This window comes from Mercurialis annua, linkage group LG7 (assembly GCF_937616625.2).
Source record: "Mercurialis annua linkage group LG7, ddMerAnnu1.2, whole genome shotgun sequence".
Classification (NCBI taxonomy): domain Eukaryota; kingdom Viridiplantae; phylum Streptophyta; class Magnoliopsida; order Malpighiales; family Euphorbiaceae; genus Mercurialis; species Mercurialis annua.
The window spans coordinates 4,479,637-4,498,284 of NC_065576.1; the positions used below are offsets into that span (position 1 = coordinate 4,479,637).

At 34.5% G+C, this 18,648-nt stretch overlaps 2 protein-coding genes across 2 annotated transcripts; one reads left to right on the forward strand and one right to left on the reverse strand.

The window, feature by feature from the left end:
* The first annotated feature begins 4,781 nt into the window (after positions 1–4,781).
* LOC126656163 (transcription factor MYB44) lies at positions 4,782–6,187 on the forward strand. The gene has a single exon (XM_050350664.2). The coding sequence runs from the start codon at positions 4,886–4,888 to the stop codon at positions 5,885–5,887; it is 1,002 nt and encodes a 333-aa protein (XP_050206621.1). The 5' UTR covers positions 4,782–4,885; the 3' UTR covers positions 5,888–6,187.
* Positions 6,188–6,756: 569 nt separating this feature from the next.
* Positions 6,757–15,313, reverse strand: LOC126656162 (probable cadmium/zinc-transporting ATPase HMA1, chloroplastic). The gene is made up of 13 exons (XM_050350663.1): positions 14,688–15,313; positions 14,311–14,461; positions 14,042–14,226; positions 13,228–13,374; positions 12,883–13,078; positions 12,085–12,197; positions 10,994–11,235; positions 10,044–10,149; positions 9,646–9,810; positions 8,725–8,941; positions 8,051–8,238; positions 7,884–7,970; positions 6,757–7,228 (listed from the first exon to the last, which is right to left on the reverse strand). Exons 1-13 carry the CDS (start codon positions 15,180–15,182, stop codon positions 7,058–7,060), a joined length of 2,463 nt encoding a protein of 820 aa, XP_050206620.1. The 5' UTR covers positions 15,183–15,313; the 3' UTR covers positions 6,757–7,057.
* Between the last annotated feature and the right edge of the window lie 3,335 nt (positions 15,314–18,648).

Consider the following 18,648-nt stretch of genomic DNA (forward strand, 5'->3'; position numbering starts at 1 on the left):
ACCTAGAAAAACTCCCAAAAGGTATGTTTGCTATACATGCCGCCGAAGCTGACATTTGTTTGTTTTTAAAAAAAAATGGATCCATAAACAGAAAGTGTTCTAAGACTGCGGGCCAGTTCAAATCAAACATAAGTGCCCCAACCACGAAAGAACACTAGAAGTTGTGCCTCAATGGACATATACAGTATAAAGAAAGCTAGCTAAAGTAAAATAGAAGGTATACGCAACCATGTATATCAAGTGTAGTATCATTAAAAGAAGGATCTTTTCAGAAGGAAAGTTCCAATTAACGAAATAGAAAGGTCGCTCCATATGAAGGAACGATATGATTGATTAGAAGAATTGTTCCAGTTGAGCGATCCATTTGATGAGCAGGAAGGATTATATGCATTTGGCCAATAAGAAGGAATGATGATGCTTTTAGAATATTCACTCTATGAGAAGGAGAAGCTATACCAGACATCATTTCATTAGAAGAAATGATAATCTTGTCATAAGAAGGAGATATAGGTACCAGGCATCAATCCACTGGAACAAAGGAATGGCGCTTTATTAACAAACTACTATACTAGAAGTCATATCAATAGAAGATATGGACACTACCCCAACGAGAGCATATCGCAATGTACCAGAAATACTGAAGTTGATTGCACAATTCAACAACCATAAATAAGTGAAACAAGCATTAATGAATGGAATACATCTATCCTAGAAACATACGTAAAGCCTCCAAGATCAGACGTTGAATACGAAACTTGATCTTCTTTATACTAGACACGAGGGCCATAGAATTTGAAGAACCCGCATTCTCCAAAGGCAGTTTAAAAGTAGAAGACATAACGTCTACGCCCTTTGAGGTCGTTATAGTATGGATACAGAAGCATAAGAAGCAATACATTTTAAATTTTTGAATAAGAAGTAGCAAGTGGCGATATTTTATAAGACAACAAGGCAAAGTTTGCCATGTACATCTAGAACCATCTTCTCTTAAATCACACAAGTATCGGATACCAGGCAAACAACCATAAATAGTTGAACAAAGGCTGAAGGGAGGGGAAGGACTAATGATGGATACGCAAGTAATCAGACAGCAGACAAGTAGACTCAGACACAGATACGCAGACACTTGAAGATTAAGCTGTTGTAACTAACTTATTGTAAAAATCCCTATCTTATAGGGATCATCATTATAACTGAATAAGAAGAGTTTAAACAGAACTCTACTACAGGAAACCTGAAGCTAAGTCAATATCAAAGTCTATACCTATAAATAGACATGGAAGTTAAGGTAAAAACCCTAATTCATTCTCTTAAACTACGTCATTTATCTTTAAACCTTACAAGGTATCTGACTTAGGCATCGGAGTGTGGTCGGACACAACGTCCGATTCATTCTAACCTGTGTTCGTGATGTCAGGTTGACAAGAGAAGATCCTAAGAGAAGATCCTACCGTTCGTAGAACCATCAGTTATTGTGTAGTGATTCTGGCTATATTTCAACTCCTTCTCGGTCTGATTTGAAGGATTGTAAGGTGTGGCAATGTATGAAAGCAGGTGGTAGGAAATAGGATGAGGAAGTTATTCGTGATATTTTTGTACTCATGATCAGTTGAATATTCTTTTTATTCCTATTAGCGTCTATGACGTTCCGAATAGATGGGTTTGGAATTTTGATAGCAAACACCGCTTCTCTGTCAAAAATGTGTATTAGTGCTTACGAGGCGAGATTGTTGAGGAGCGAGAAGCAGCGTGGCAGCGTATTAGAAATTTGTTATGGAACCTTGATATTCCGTTGGCAGCAAGAAACTTCTTGTGGCGATTATTCTCAGGTAACCTTCCTTCTGTCGAGGCTCTAGTTTCAAAGCATGTTTTTGTAAATGCTCTTTGTAAGGTGTGTTATGGATGGGACGAATCATCCATCCATCTTTTTGATGGGTGTGAATTTGCTGTTAGGTGTTGGAAGTTGGCGGGACTGAACTTGCAAATTAATACTCCCTCCGTTCTTTTTTAGTTGTCCATTTAGCCAATTTTATTTGTCTATAAATAGTTGTCCATTTAGCCAATTTTATTTGTCTATAAATAGTTGTCCATTTAGTAATTCCATGTGATATTAGCTACTTATCTTCCAAGTTTACCCATCCCTAATAAATGACCCTATGTTTTAATTTAAAAGGCATTTATTAACTAATAGGGCTATATTAGTATTTTTCTTTATAAATTAAGACAAAAGAAGCACTATCTGGTATGTGTAATATTGGCTAAATGGACAACTAAAAAAAAAAGGAGGTAGTAATCATTTAGACGTGGGATGAGTAGCTGGTTAGGTGCTCTTTCTCAAGAGGATAGTGCATTGGTGGGAATGAAAGCAAAATCCATTAAAAATTAAAGTTAACACTACTTTAAATAAGGAAAAGTGTGATATATTTTTATAAAATTATTCATTTTGTATAGATTTATTAAACTTTTTAATATTTGTGTTTATCCTAAACTGACTATCAATTTGGGACCGAAAGAGTATTATTTTAGGGATTTAATTAATCTTAATTAGAATTAATTTTGACATATTATGAGAATAATTAGACTCAATTAGAGAAAAAGGTAAATAAAGTCTCCAATTTTGTATTAATTAGAATTTTAATTAGGATTAATTAGCTTATTTAGTAGTTAATTAGGAATTTAGCACTAATTTTTTTAAATAGGTTATCCCAGTTTTTCTGTTTGTCAGAAAGGTGAAACCGATCCGGTTTTATCAAATACAGGGAAAAAGTGACCCACTTGCATAAAGTTGAGGGAGTGAAATGATCTTTTGTTCATAAATAATTATTCATGGAGTATGGAGGAAGCCGAGGAGGAACGTTCCAGCAGAGAGAGAGTAAATTAAAAAGAAAAAAAGAGCGGTACCGTACAGGTAAAGAGATGAAAAAGAAACCGGAAATTGTCGGTAATAGAGGCCGTTACAAAGTGGGAATGGGGGGTTGTGGTGGTGGCAGGTTTACAGCCTGTCCTCTAGACACTAATGATTCTTTTGCTTCCGATTCGGCGATCCTACTTTGTCGTTTTGCGCCAGCTCAGCACTTCCATGCGGCCATTGTTTTTTGTTTAATGGGATACAGGCTGTCGTTCTGAGTCAAAGTTCAGAATCCATAAAATCTTACCCAACCGTTACCATCTTTATCCAAAGATATTTAATTAATAGCTATAACTTCCAAAACAATAAACTACAATTCTTAACAAATTTTTTAACTTTTTAATTTCTCTGTTTTTCTCCTACTCTTCTACCACCGTCTGCTCCCTCACTCTCTTAATGCTACTTTCATGAGATTAAATACACTACGTTAATTTTTTTTAGTGTTATTTAAATTCTCTTTAATTAATTATATTCATTAAAAATACAATATATTTTAACTTTTAAATATGCGTTAATTTATTTTATAAAATAATAAAAATCTATATTAATTTTTAAAAATTATTCATATTATATTTATCAAACTGCTTTAGTTACTATAATAATTATTTTTACTATTAAATAAGATATTAAAAATGACTGAAATTTTATCGAATCATACAAAAAATAATTTTATTACTAAATTATTATGGCTAATTTATGTAGAAGATACAAAATGACCCTTTAGATTATTCAACAAAAATACATTAATTTTTTTGCTTCATAGATCCTTAGGCACCGTTTGGATTGAGGGTTTTTAAAATCCATGAATTTTAGCAAAATCGATGGAATTTAAATCAATGGAATTTAAATCCATAGATTTTGAAATTCCATCGTTTGGATTGAATATAAAATCAATGGATTTTTAATATTATTTATGGAAAATAATAAATAGCATAACAATCCATCATCTATAAAAATAGTGGATTTGGACTTTCTCACCTAGTAGGTGGGAAATCAAAACCCTCAAAAATGATGGATTGTAGAAAATGAGAGAATTTATAAATCCATGGATTCTATTAATTTTTTTTCTAGGCAAACGATAGATTTTGTCCAAATCCATGGATTGTTTAAAATCCATCGTTTAGAATCCATCAATCCAAACGGTGCCTTAACGTCTTACACTTAAATGCTCTTTTAAAAAATTTAAAAATATTGAGAGTCTAAATAGTCAAATTTTTCATCTTAAATCTTTAAAAATAATTTAATTATTTATAATCAACAAAAAATATTCCACTTCCTTTTGTAAAAAATTTACTATTTTCAAAACATAAAATTTATTTATAAGAAAATGTTCCACCATAACACCCTCTTGATAAATAATTTCCAAAAATTTAATAAAATTAATTTTCTAAACAAGAAAATAAAATCAAATTCATAAAAGATCAAAACACAGAAACTGACAGAGATCATAAGAGAACAAACTCAAAAAGAACTGAACTATCAATCAGCCTAATTACTCCTAACTTTTTTTATTGATAAATGCAAAAATGGCATAAGAAGACGCTCCATTCCAAATATCACCGCGCTCTATTATCATCATTACCCTATTTAAACTTTAAATAAAAAACAAAATAAAAAAGAGAGAGTGGAACCCACGCACCTGAAACTGAAACGCAGCCTCCGAAATTAATTAAAGGAAATGCAAAGCAGTAGAGAGAGTGACTATGTAAATCAGTGCTATTTCCATGCGACGCGTGTCCGTTAGCCAGCTGTATCCCAAACTTCCCCCTTTCTCTCTCTATAATCCAACCGCTTTCCTTAACTCCTATCTCTCACCGCCTCTACCGGTAACCCGTTCCCTCTTGTATATATACCACCCACTACCATCTCTCTATCTCGCTTATAAAATTAACCCACAAATTCATTTCTTCACCTTACTGTACGCTCGATAGAAAATAAAAATCAGAAAAACGTTTCTATTGTGTTCTCTTCTTGTGAATGGCAGTTATCGGAAAAGCTATGGATCGGATCAAAGGTCCATGGAGCCCTGAGGAGGACGATTCGTTGTCAAAACTAGTACAGAAACACGGCGCAAGGAACTGGTCGTTGATCAGCAAATCAATCCCGGGTCGATCCGGCAAGTCATGCCGTTTACGGTGGTGCAACCAGCTCTCTCCGCAGGTGGAACACCGAGCGTTTTCGTCTGAAGAAGACGAGACTATAATTCGGGCTCACGCCCGATTCGGAAATAAATGGGCCACTATAGCCCGTTTACTCAATGGACGGACGGATAACGCTATTAAAAACCACTGGAACTCTACGCTTAAGAGGAAGTGTTGCTCTCTTGACGAGGGGTACGATGGTAATTTGATAAATAATGATGGTGATATCAATACGACGCCGTTGAAGAGATCTATGAGTGCGGGTTCAGGTGTGCCAGTGTCTACTGGTCTTTATATGAATCCTGGTAGTCCATCTGGATCTGACGTCAGCGACTCGAGTGGTGTTGTGATGCCTTATATTTTCAAACCTATCGCTAGAGCTATGACAGTGCCAGCTGTTACTCTCGTTGAGACGACGTCGTCTTCAGATAATATGATCAGCGACGATCCTCCTACTTCGCTTAGCTTATCGCTTCCCGGAGTAGAATCAACGGAGGTTTCCAACAACCGTGCCGCCGAGTCAAATCCGGCGAAAGCGCCGGAGTCTCCGACAACAGCACCACCGATAATATCACTGATGACTCCAGCTGTGATGGATCAAGTGCAAGCGAAGCCGCCTACGGCAGCTCCAACTAATGCTGCTGGCGGTGGATTTGTCGGGTTTTCATCAGACTTTATGGCGGTGATGCAAGAGATGATAAGGAGAGAAGTTAGGAGTTATATGATGGAGCAGGGCGGCGGAGGAAACGGCGGCGGCGGTGGTGGGATGTGTTATCAGGCGGACGTGTTCAGAAATGTTGTAGGTATGAGTAGGATTGGGGTTAGTAAGATTGAGTAGGGAGGAAGTAAGTAGTTAAAAGTGAGAGGTAAAAAAAATGGGATGGTAAAAGCAAAAAACTGAACAGACTAGAGAGGAAAAACTGGGCTTTTGTTTTTACTCTCTTCTTTTGGGTTTTTTTAGGGAATAATTTTGGGCATTGTACAGAGAAAAAGGAAGAGAGAGGGTTTGAGAAAATGTTTTGACAGCGGTAAAAAAAGGGGGAACGAAAAAATGTATGTAATGTAAAAACTCTCTTTCCAACTTTTTACCCATTGGAACAAAAAATGAAATGGAAAAGAAAAAACTTTCCGAATTAAATCCTGTTAATTGTTCTTCTAGTTTTCCTGTTTATTAAATGTTGGGAATTAGGAGACAAACAAGAAATGGGCACTCGTTTAAAGCTCAAAGGCGGTTGGTTGTTCGGTTATGGTTAATGGGAGCATTTTTTTGCTTCAGCAGTTATATCTGTTAAGAGGAAGACATGCATGATTCGTTACTGGCAGTTACAATGGATGAAACTAGAGTAGTTGTTATATTGATGCTAATCCAACCAAAACACTCTTAAACATGCCCACGATAAGAATTGGTGGTGCCATTGTTTATACGATTGCAACCAAAAAGTGGAATCAGAAATTCTAAATTTGAAGGAATTGAACAAATATAATAAGAAAATACATGATGAGGCCAAGGACAAGCCTTATCCTCTCATCCACTACTTTAATTGGACTTTAGTCGTTTAGGAGAAAAAACAATGTGTTAGACTGATTATGAAATTTTTTTCCTTAATATATGTTGACGCACCAAACGTAAATTTGCTATAGCAAACACTATAAAATAACATCGTACAGCAAGTTATTCTATCAATATAAACTCATGAAGGCAAAAAGTGTTTCAAAATAATAATATTAATAATACCATAATGTTCAAATACAGTCCTAAGTAATATAAACCGTAGCAAAAACTTATACCCGTTGCTATGGGAACTATACATAGTTCTTACTCAAAAGAAGTAAAAAAGAAAATCTAATTCTGCACAAAAACAGCTACTCATTTGGCACATATCTGTGTTTCTTGCTTCTTTTTACACAGTTATTTCATGAGCATGATATTTCAATTGCTTCATGGAGAGGTGAAAATAATAATTATAATAATAACAAAAACAAAAACAAAAAAGGAAGAGAGCAAGGGCTATAAAGGAGCTGCCTGTATGGAGCTTGAGCTTCCGTTGCCCATCTTCGATGGCATTTTGAAATCTTTTACAGCATGCAATAGGTCCTCCCTCCAACACCATTTCGGGTCATTAAGCGAACGTATAGAATTGAGGCAAACAAGAAGAGTACCGCCTTCATGTAAAAGGACCTACACATGTACAAATCAGAAGCAATCAGCAACCCGTCACATTCAACTCAGTGGGGGTCACTTAACTTAACCTGCTAATCTCCTAATACCAAATGGACTTCTCAATTTTCAATTACCCCATTTGATAACCCATGTGGTTAAGGGCAGAACAAGGCGTTCAAATAGAGAGGGGGCCAAAATGGAAATAAAATGAAGATAAAACTAATAGGCTTAATGCCTTAAAAACCCCCGACCTTTCATCCCCTTTCCAATCCTACCCTGACGTTGAAAAATTGTCAATTTTATCCCAGTTTGCATTTTTTCATTTCAATTGTACCCTGAAGCATAAAAGTGACCTTTATTTATTTGACAAAAGATCAATAATTTTTTTTTAATATAAAAAATTAATCCAATGCAAAAAGGGTCAATTTAGAGAAATTTTGCCAAATAAAAAAATGTCAATTTTATGCTTTAGTGTACAATTGAAATGAAAAAATGTAAAATAGGGTAAACTTGACAGATTTGCAACGTCAGGGTAGGATTGAAAAGGGAATGAAAGGTCAGGGTTTTTTAAGACATTAAACCAAACTAATAATACTATGCGAATATTATAGCCTAAAGACTAAAAGCACGAGCATGTGAAGCGAAGGACGTTATGGGAAAAAATGGATCGTACCGTTAGCCACAGGGGAAGAAATCCCATAACAGATGGAAGAGAGGCCAAAATTATACAAGTTAGTGCAAGGGCCACATTTTGCTTTACCTGCATCAATAGGCATGTAAAGAATCAAGAACCAATCTTTGGAACCGAAAAAAGGTCACAGCACAGATTCTAGCAGGTACCAGGGATGTTGTTTGGCGAGACTTTGCAATACAGAATGGAACACCTAATATATTATCCCGCAGCAATAGGACATCTGCAACAGCTATGGCAGTTGCGCTTGCTCGTTGAGCAAGAACAATTCCTACAGTTGCAGCCGCAAGTGCTGGCGCATCATTGATGCCTTCACCTACCATAATCAGACCTCCTCCTGCAATAACATCTCAGATATGTTCAGCATAAATTAGGTCGGAAAAAAATAAATAAACATTTTATCTACATGATGAAAAGCGGAACAGAAAATATTGTGGTTTTAGGTTATGAGTGTACATTTTTAAGCTTTTAAAATATTGCCTCAGAGACCACAATCAAACAAGCAGACAATTAAAGTCACTGTCAAAAGCAACACTGGAAATTCAGTATGGTAAATAATGAGTTCTCTTGATATCAATTGGGTTTTGTGAAAAAATTATGTAATAAGTAGTTATAATGAAAATGAAGAGCAAAGCACTTGAAGTAGCTCGTTTCTAGCTTAAATTATCAGGTAAAAGGCAAGCTAAACATGGATAATGATTGGCTTGAACAAGCAATAAATACCGAGAAAATCATAAAAAAGTCCAAATTGACACCTCATGCCTGCACCCACATTCCAAGACTCGTAAAAATGTGATTTTGAAAGATAAATTTTAGAGCTCACCCATATCCCTAGTGATACTCTTCACATGATTAAGCTTGTCCTCGGGTTTCAGGCTGCAATGAACTTCAGAGATGCCCACAGCTTTTGCAACTCTCCATGCACTTGATTCATGGTCACCAGTGAGCATCATAACACGGAGCTTCGCTTGATTTTGTAATTCTGTTATGACATCAGAAACTCCTGCTCGCGGTCTATCCTCAAGGTGAATCATTGTGACCTGCACAGGTGATTTGAAATCATGAGACTTGTATTTGATCAATAAACCACATTGAAAAATTAAATCCACATTAATTGCAATCTTCTTTGAACAGCTGTATCACTGAAATAGATCTCTTCCTCGATCTGTTTTTCCATGTCATGGATAATCTTTTGATTTTGAAGATGCCTTATCACAGTCGACTCGTTGACCAATAAACCAAAACGAAACTAAAGAAAATACAAAGAATCCCTAGGGCTTTGAAGAAAAAAGGAATACAAAGGAAATTAACAGTGGGAGTAACTGAAGGATGACACCGGCATTCAGCTAAAAATGAGGTTGATAGAAATCTAGAGTTAATGGTTAAGATGGTCAACTAACCATCACCCAGCATAAAATCAAGCAATTGTTTAACTAGAATGCGGCCTGGTGGAACAGAGTATCAAAATGAATAGAATCCTTTATGGCTTTCAGGTAGCATCAGATCAAGTTAGATTTAAACCATTCCTACATGTAAATTCAATGACTCAGTGTGAAATTAAATAGATTCATTTCCAATTTCACACTACATCTAATCCACCTTTAGTCTTTATTAAGATTTCTCAACAGTTTCCAGCTTCAATGTCTTTTTTCTCTAGTGTTGGCAGTTAAAATTGGAGAACAGTTTTTTCAAGTTTAACAATTTAAACTAGTAAACAAAATCAGTAGAGTGATAGAAGGCTTACTTTTTCGTCTACGAAAAGAGCAGCGTGAACAAAGTCACCTCCATAAGAAGATGCATTAACTGCGTCCTTGATTTTCTTTGATTCATCTTCAGATTTACAAAGTGAAGTGATGAACTCTACAGAACCAAGTGATGCCTTCAACAACTTAACCCTTCCAGTTGGTGACTATAAAAGGGAAAAAGTTAATATTTTGACCAAAAAGTTTCCGAAGATTGTTATATCACGTCGGACAATAATCTACTTAAAACACTTGAGCTGTTACAGCATGTAATAAGAGATCAACCTTCATATGGATTTTGTTTATAGCTAAGACAACTTATGAGATCATGTTAAATTCAGAAAACAGATGAATGCACCGTTTCTCATTCAAATAAATAAATTTATTACAGAGATAGTACCTCAATGTTATTCAAAGTTGCAGTAAGACCCCTACCAGGAAAGCATTCAAAACTTTCCACAGAAATAGCAGGTAGGTCTTTGCCTATGCTATGATCCACAACAGCTCTAAAAAAGAAGAAGAATAAACTTAAGTACATAAACAACAAAACCTACAACATTCAAAATATATGATGCTGTAGACAAATTGATGTTCAGTGGTAGCTAAAGAAACAATAACTAATTTCGAATGTGACAACTACCATTATGTCATCCATGAATTCTTAATATATAGATTTCTCCTCTTTATAGTATAACTGGAAGCATTAACATTCTATTTTCTAGGAATATTCTCTCCAAAACTTAATGAATATCAAAAACTTTGGTGGTTAGTGAATGTCAAACAAGGAAGAAAGTTGATTCCCCAGAAATTCTCTGTTTTATTGGTTATTATATAAAAGAGAGCTGCGTACAAATGCAAAAGGGGAAGGCTGCGTACAAATGCGAAAGCAGAAGGCTGAGTACAAATGCGCCCAATAGCCATGGAACACTTCATGCATCTGGATTCAGGCAAGCCCTTTTAAATATAAGAGGGCTAGCTAAGAACTGGGAAAGTAAACGATTTCTTATAATATAAAAATAGTCAACCTATTTTTACTGTAAGAAGATAAGCTTCATTTATTGCTAGCAAACTTTGCAATGTCCAATTCTACGAGGCAAATAGCATACTACATGCAAATAATTTATAAGGAATGGTTATGACTTATGAGGAGTTTGTTTGTGGGCAAAATCATGTGAAAAAACAGCTAATAAAAAACATAAAACTTCTCCATTTTAGTGCCTAGACAATGTCAATAGACAGATGGACTGCTGCTAAAGCCATTGTCAGAGGCAAAGTTGTAAAGGAAGCCTAATTTGTCATGTAGAAAACATTGAACAGAAAGCATGTATACAGTATACTCTACCAAGTTACCTTCCAATAGGGTGAGTCGTACCCTTTTCCATTGCGGCCGCTACAGCAAGCGCTTCTTTCTCACAGCTGGGAATGCAACAGGACGTGAAGTTTGTATCCTTGTTTACTAGCTGATGTCCATAAATTGGCTCAACAGCTTTAAACTTCAGCCCTCCGGTTGTCAATGTCCCAGTTTTGTCAAATGCAATTGTGTGACATGAAGCTAGAGCATCTAGAACCTGGCCTCCTTTAAGCAATATTCCCTGTAAACAAAGATCACCATGGCTGCCTGATGAAGTTCATCTCACACAAACATTTAAGCTACACTTGAGCTAAAAAATTTAAAGAAAGAAAGAAAGAATTTTTTTTGCTACTCATTTGACTTGTTTAACATGATCAATGTCCTTCGGTTCATACATTAAATATGCATAAGTTGGTTGATATTCTCCTCATTCAATGCATTAAGACTTGGTATAAGAGAAAATGACAAATTGAATGGCAAAATAATCAAACAGAATATTCCAAACGAGTTATAAATGGTTAATAATATCAGTGTCCAAATTTCAGGATAATTTTACTCCAGTTTGTCTACCTTAAAAAACCTAAGTGACTGCACACAACAAAAGAAATCCAATTGTTGCACACATCCACTTAAAGAAGGAGAGAATTTATGGTTTGCACCAGGCGTGATATATGTAAGAGACTACTGAGTGATGAAACTAATGCTTACACTTGATCAATACAGCAATAGGTCAGGAACGATATCTATATCCAAGGAAGTTAAATGCAGCATCCATTGAGATGTGTGACAAGTAAGATTAAGATGCTTACAGATACAAAAGAAGTGCATGTATGTAAAGTTGAGCATATTGAAGTTGTAGATTAAGACAACATGTTGGAAAGTAGTGAAAGATGATATGATAGTCTTAGATCATTCTCTGACATAACATTAAACTAGGCAGGGCAAGAAAAAGGATCTATTGGGCCTACTCCAAGTGTTTTCACAGTAAGGTCACGAGCATAACTTGAGCTGGAAGACATACAAAATTGTTGTCTGCACACTTGACAAGACTAAACTTTACACTGGATTAGATTGGCTGGATAATAGGTACCTTTTTAGCACAAGAACTTATAGCAGTGGCATATGCTAATGGAGCTACAGCCAAGGCACACGGTGATGCAGCCACCATAAGCCCTAGTGCTCTGTAGATTGATCCTCTGCAGACTGCATAATTTAACAAGCATCAGACAAGACTGAAACTAACAATGTGTACAATTTATATTTTGTTTAAGAGACGAATTAAGGAAAATTTTCACATAAGAGTTCAAAATGAGGGAAGAGAATTGTGTGCTATTACATTAGCATCAAACCATAAATACACAACTAACAATTAAAAGAACATTGTAGAGGAATTCCTGTAATTCATGCAGATCCTGAAAATGCTTAAAACTTCAATCTCTAGATTATTACCTTGATCTGGCATATCAATAGATTAAATACTTCAATTTATGTTGCTTTTGATAAGATTTATTTGCTGTATTTACGCAAAGCCTTAAAGCATAAGGACAACTAATCTATGTCTCATATGATATCTTTCAACTAGGAAGACGCACTCAGAGACAGACTATGGGCTAAAAATGGTAAAAGAAAGCAGATTCCCATGCTTTCCCAGATTTTTCACATAGCAAATTTGAAATAACAGCGAACAAAATCTCAGGAGGTCTCTTTGCTAATAGTTAACATAAGAGAACACATATCAGGATTCAGGACTCAGGACTCGGGAGTATGTGCAAGGCAGGCATTAATCAATTAAACGACATCAATAGCATGAGATATTTTGCACAAACATCAAGAATGTTTCGTAAGAAGAATTAGAAACCTAACGTGGCGCCTTTTTTTTCTGAGTTACCTGATGTGCTGAAAAATGGCCACTTAAAAAGAAATGGTCCAAGTAGAGCAACAGCAATGGACAATCCTACAACCACTTTGCTGTAGTGCTCGCCAAATTCATCCAGCCATCTTTGAAGCTTTGGTTTATTTAATTGTGCTTCTTCAGTCAATTGTACAATTCTGTTCAGTGTTGACTCTTTCCACATCTTTGTGACCTGAAGAAAATTAATTACAAATATGAAGAGAACCTACATCATTAATAAAAACATGCACAAGTAAAACTGAAGACATTAAATCTTTAACCATCAGCCAAGCAGAGGAATTTCTGGAAATAATTTAGTAACCAGAAAACTGCAATGCACACCTTCATAATCATTCTACCATCCAAATTCCTTGCACCACCAGGAATTCTGTCTCCAACTTTTGCTTCTACTGGTTTGATTTCACCAGTCAAATGCTCAATAGTAATTGTAGCATTACCTTGAAAAACTTCACAATCTACAGGAACAGCCTATACATAATACCAAAACAGTTATGATATAAGTGATCTCAATATACCATTAGTTAGACATAAGAACTTAAAATCAAGATGCATCTTAAGGACTGCAATCTTATCATTCGAATGGAATGCAATATCAATCAGTCCATGAACATTAAGCCTCAGCTGAAAAAATGGCCTAGTTGACTGCCATTGCTATATTCTAAACACTACAGGCAACATGTATCGAAATAACTCATCAACGATAATATTTCCATCTTATCATTCAAATGACATGCAATATTCTTCAGTAGCACTCATGGAATGATTAGCTACATCATAATTGAAGAAGCCACTAATTGATATTGCTATACTTGTATAACATTAAAACCAACTTGCACCAAGATGACACAGTTAAATTCTCTTGTTGGACCATTCTGAATCTCTGATGTAGGCAAAAAGAAATAAAAAAGTAAAAGCAACACTAGAGGGGCTTGGATTTTTACAACATCGGGTGAATTGGAGATCATGCAGTTCTAATTTTCTCTGACTGCTACTATAGGCCAGCCACAAATAATTTTAAATATTTTACTTGCCATGTTGAATTCACTATCAACAGAAGTATCATTTAAATCAGAAACACAATCAAATATATACATTCCCCTGATTGAAAGAAGATAACAGATTTGGCATCACAGACCTCACCAGTTCCGACCAAAATAAATGAGCCCACTTTTACATCATGCACTGGAACACTTGTGTATGATAAATCAGAAAGATCTGCTAGTTTCTCATCGTTTACATCTAGCACGAGAGCAGAATCAGGATGATTTTCTTTCAACTCTTTAACATCTACCATGGAGCGACTGGTGAAGAACTCTTCAGCTGCATACAATACAAATGCGATTAGGGAAAAAAAAAGGAAAACAAGATAAACTGCAGCTAAAAACATGATTTTAAAAGGGTCACCAATATGGGCGAGATTGAACATTGCGAGAAGCAATCCTCCTTCCAATGCATTGCCCATAAATACAGATGCAAAGGCTGCAAGAGCCATTAACACATGAATATTCACCTTCCCACCAGTAATATCAATAAGAGCATCAAGGGATGCCGAGACCTGACATATAGTTTTACACATTCATTAGCAATTTTTTATATGCTCTCAAGCCAATTAAAATTTAAACATTATACTATTACATTTGCCTAGATTAATAGAATTTCACTATAACAGTATCATTATTTTATTTCCATTTTCAAGGGATAAACAATTACATTCTGAATAAATGCATCATAAGCAAAATTAAATGTACATATATAAGCATAGTTTATAAGTTATGTATTACCCCGACGAGAGGGAAGGCGACGATCATGAACGCATTTTGCAAGGGCTTGACAATGGCTTTACTCGGAATTAAGTAAGGGCAAGCAGCAGCTACAATAAACAAAGCCGCAGAGCAGCAACAGAGCTGCAAATGCTCTCTTAGCAAATCAGCTAGCTCTATCCACTTCACCGCTTTTGCAAACCTAATTAAACCTCTCTGCGCTCCACTCAGCTTCTCCACATCGCCGTGGCCGTGGCCGTGGCCGTGGTGGTCATGGTGGTGGTGGTGAGTATGATTGTGGTTGTGGTCGTGATCGTGGTGGTGGTGGTGGTTTCTGTTGCCGTGTGCGATGCAGCGGAGTTTGCGGTTGTTGATCGGACGGTTACTAAAACGGGGGAGATTGAGAGGAGGAGGACGGGAAATGAATTTGAGAGAGTGGAGACGACGTCGTTTAGAGTAAGTAAGGGAGGGAAAGTCGGTCACGCCGATTGCGTGACGGAGTGCGGTGGTTTCCATGGTGGTTATAAAAATTCAGGACATGGTTAGCGTTTTAGTAGAATTTGAGAGTTGGGAAGAAGAGTGTGTTGTCATAGTAGCCACACCGTGTGGACATTGAGCTTAGCTAGTAATCGGCTCTAAGTGGTCAATGTCCCGCAAAAACAAATATTGCATAATAAGAAAAAGAGCAAATTACGATAAAATTCTTAGATATAACTAACAGTTTGATACTTTTTAAAAAGTGTATTTAATAGTTATTCCGTTTCAATTCCATTAACTATTAAACTCCTCCATTAATTTCGACATTTATTTTCAAACGATTTAGCATCCATCTTTAATTTCATGAACGATTTTTGATTTCATTGAACGATTTAATACCTCACTTTTAACTAATTTAGTACTTCAATTTCAAATTTTGTTAAACGATTTGGTGCTTCATATTAACGGAAGGATCTTAAGTTAACAGAACAAAAAATGAGAAACGATTAAATAGATTTTTAAAATAAAAAGTACCAAATTGTTAATTATAATATTCTGAGACCTTAGGCATAATTTATTAAAGGCCTAATGCCTTAAAAAAAACCCCGGACCTTATAGCTCCTATCCTATCCTAATGTTAAAAAAATTTCAATGTTACCCTATTTTGCATTTTATCGTGTTCAATTGTACCCCGATTTTTTACTTTTTGTCAATTTTTTTTATTTAAATGATGAAACCATTCAATTAACCATGGTTTAGATCTAATTAAATTATTTAGATCTAGTTAAATTAACCATGATTTAGATCTAATTAAATTTTTTTCCTTAAATGATGAAACCATTCAATTAACCTAATTTAAAGTTTTAATTAATTTAACTAGATCTAAATAAATTTTAAACATGTACAAATATATGCTATATATAGAGAACTTTTTCTAAATGAAAAGGACGTCACTTTAATATTTCAGAGTACAATTGAAACGATAAAATGCGAAATAGGATAAAGTTGACAAATTTTCAATCGAAAATGAATTATAAGGTCGGGTTTTTTTTAAGGTATTAAGCCTTTACTAAAAAACGATGCCACTGGATAAATAAAAAGAGATGAAATTGCACAAATTACAAAATAACAATCGAATTATTTTAGCTTAAATGCACCAAAAATCACCAACTTTCGCGTGTTTTTGGTATTTAACATTATTTTTTAATTTTGGCAAAAAAGTACATAAACTTTCAAAAATTTACTATAAAAGACCCCGACACCATTTTGGATGTAAAACGACGCCGTTTAATATTAAAACGGCGCCGTTTTGGATGAAAATGACATTATTCTTTAAAGAAAAACACACGTGGTCTTAATTGTAAAAAATTAAAAAGTTCATGATAAATATATCAAAATTAAAAAATTATGTTATACCAAAAACACGCAAAATTTAGTGACTTTTGGTGCATTTAAGTTTAATTATTTTAATAAGTAACATCATAAAATATCAAAATATATACATAGAAGGCCTAGCTCAAATAGGCCTAGTTCAAATTGATATAAGCTCACCCTAACGCTGACGCTGCCCGAGCCCGTATGAACATATATTAGAGCTGGGTTTTGGCAATATATATTCAAATTGGGCTCGAGCCAAAATTGAGCTTTTCTTAAAGAGAACAACCCGACCCGAGCCTGCCCAAAACCCAACTATAAATCGGTCCATAGACAATATATTATGCAAACGAGCAAATAATATAAAAAAAGAAAATTATTCTGAAACCTTTCGCATATAATAGAAGTAAAATTTAAGTTTCTTTTAATTGAAAATCGTGTAATATGATTTCTTATTTTTGTTTCCGTCAACAGTTTAGTCATTCTTTTTTTGTTTTTGGTCAAGTGAGTCAAGAATTTAGGATAACTTAATATTCAAACATGACAGACGAAATCACTAGCGGAAATAAAATAAAAGATCATATCATTTTTTTTGTATTTTTTTAATTTATGTTTTTAATTTGATTAACTAGCATTAAAAAAATGAGGAAAGAAGTGAATTGTTGACAAAAATAAAAAATAAAAAATTAGACTTTAAAACATAAAAGACAAAAATGTGAATTATTATTTAAATAGGGAGCCTTCTAATTCTAATAGCAATGAAACAAGAAATTCACTTACGTGTAACGAGGCAGTGCCTTCTATCTCTAAGATAGAGAGAGAGAAAAAAAATATAAAATAGAACTCAGTATTTCATCATTTTTCGAGCGCAGTGACCGGTAATTTTTGACTTTTTGCTAGATATCATCATCTCTTAATTCGTATATTTCAATACTTGTGATGTTTTTTTTGAATAAATTGCTCTGTTTTTTAGAGTTTTATGTGTTTTTGTGTATTTTGTTTGTTCTACAGTTTGTTTAATATCGTTTCAGATTTTTAGCATTTATTCAAATTTTAAATTCAAGTTCTTGAAGATCTAAATTTTTTATATCGTTTGAGGCATGCTAGCTGCGCGACAAGAGATAAATAGAAGTTATAAAGGAGCATTTGGTGTTAAGAAATTTTCAACATTTGAATTCTTCTTGATTGTTTAACTCTTGTAATATTTGTGTATTTTAATTTTTTTTGATCGTTTATATATTTCATATTATTTTAATTTATTATAATCTTAATTTTTGTTAAACTTTGATGATTTAGGTTGTAATTACTCAATTGCTTATCTGAACATAATTACCATTTGATAGAAAAAAACGAGAAATTCGACATTTTAATTAGGAAAAAAAACTTTGTTTGAATAATCAATAATACTAAAAACAGAGGAGCCACAATTATGTGGCCATATAAATTAGAATGCCATTACTTTGGTTGAATTCCTTGCACAACAAGACAATCCTTGACGTTAGCAATGACCAAAAAAACATAAACGAGACGATTATCTCGACCAACCACCAGATCATGATGCATGGTGATGGCAGCCCTAATAATGATCATGGATGTTTTTTTTTTTTTTTTTTTTTTATAATTGGGAGAGCGTTTGTGGAAGGATTTGAACCCACGATCTTGACATTTGCTACCCAGCGCTTCTACCATTTGAACTAAAGCTCGTTGGTGATCATGGATGCTTCTTAATTCAAATTAGATATATAAGGATTAAATACAACATTAACTTCCAATAAAGTCCATTTTACCATTTACATTTACACAAAAATCAAATAAAACTAAATTCGTAGTTTATGAATAATTTTTTTTCTAAATATGTGTTTTGGAAAAAAAACCCCTTTAAGCTGAGCGCTGCGACTTGTTTATCCATTTAGTTTCAAATTTCCAATAATTTTCTAGCGTTTCAATCTAAATTTGTAAATAATTCAGTCATCTCATTTGATGAATAAAATAATCAAATTAACTAATTTATAGGTGTTTTTATTAAAATCAGTTTGTTTTATGCCAAATTTAAGGGGTAGGATTAATATTTACTGCATCAACTTCATATATAGCTTCCCTCCACATAATCTAATTGCAAAAAGTAGGTTAA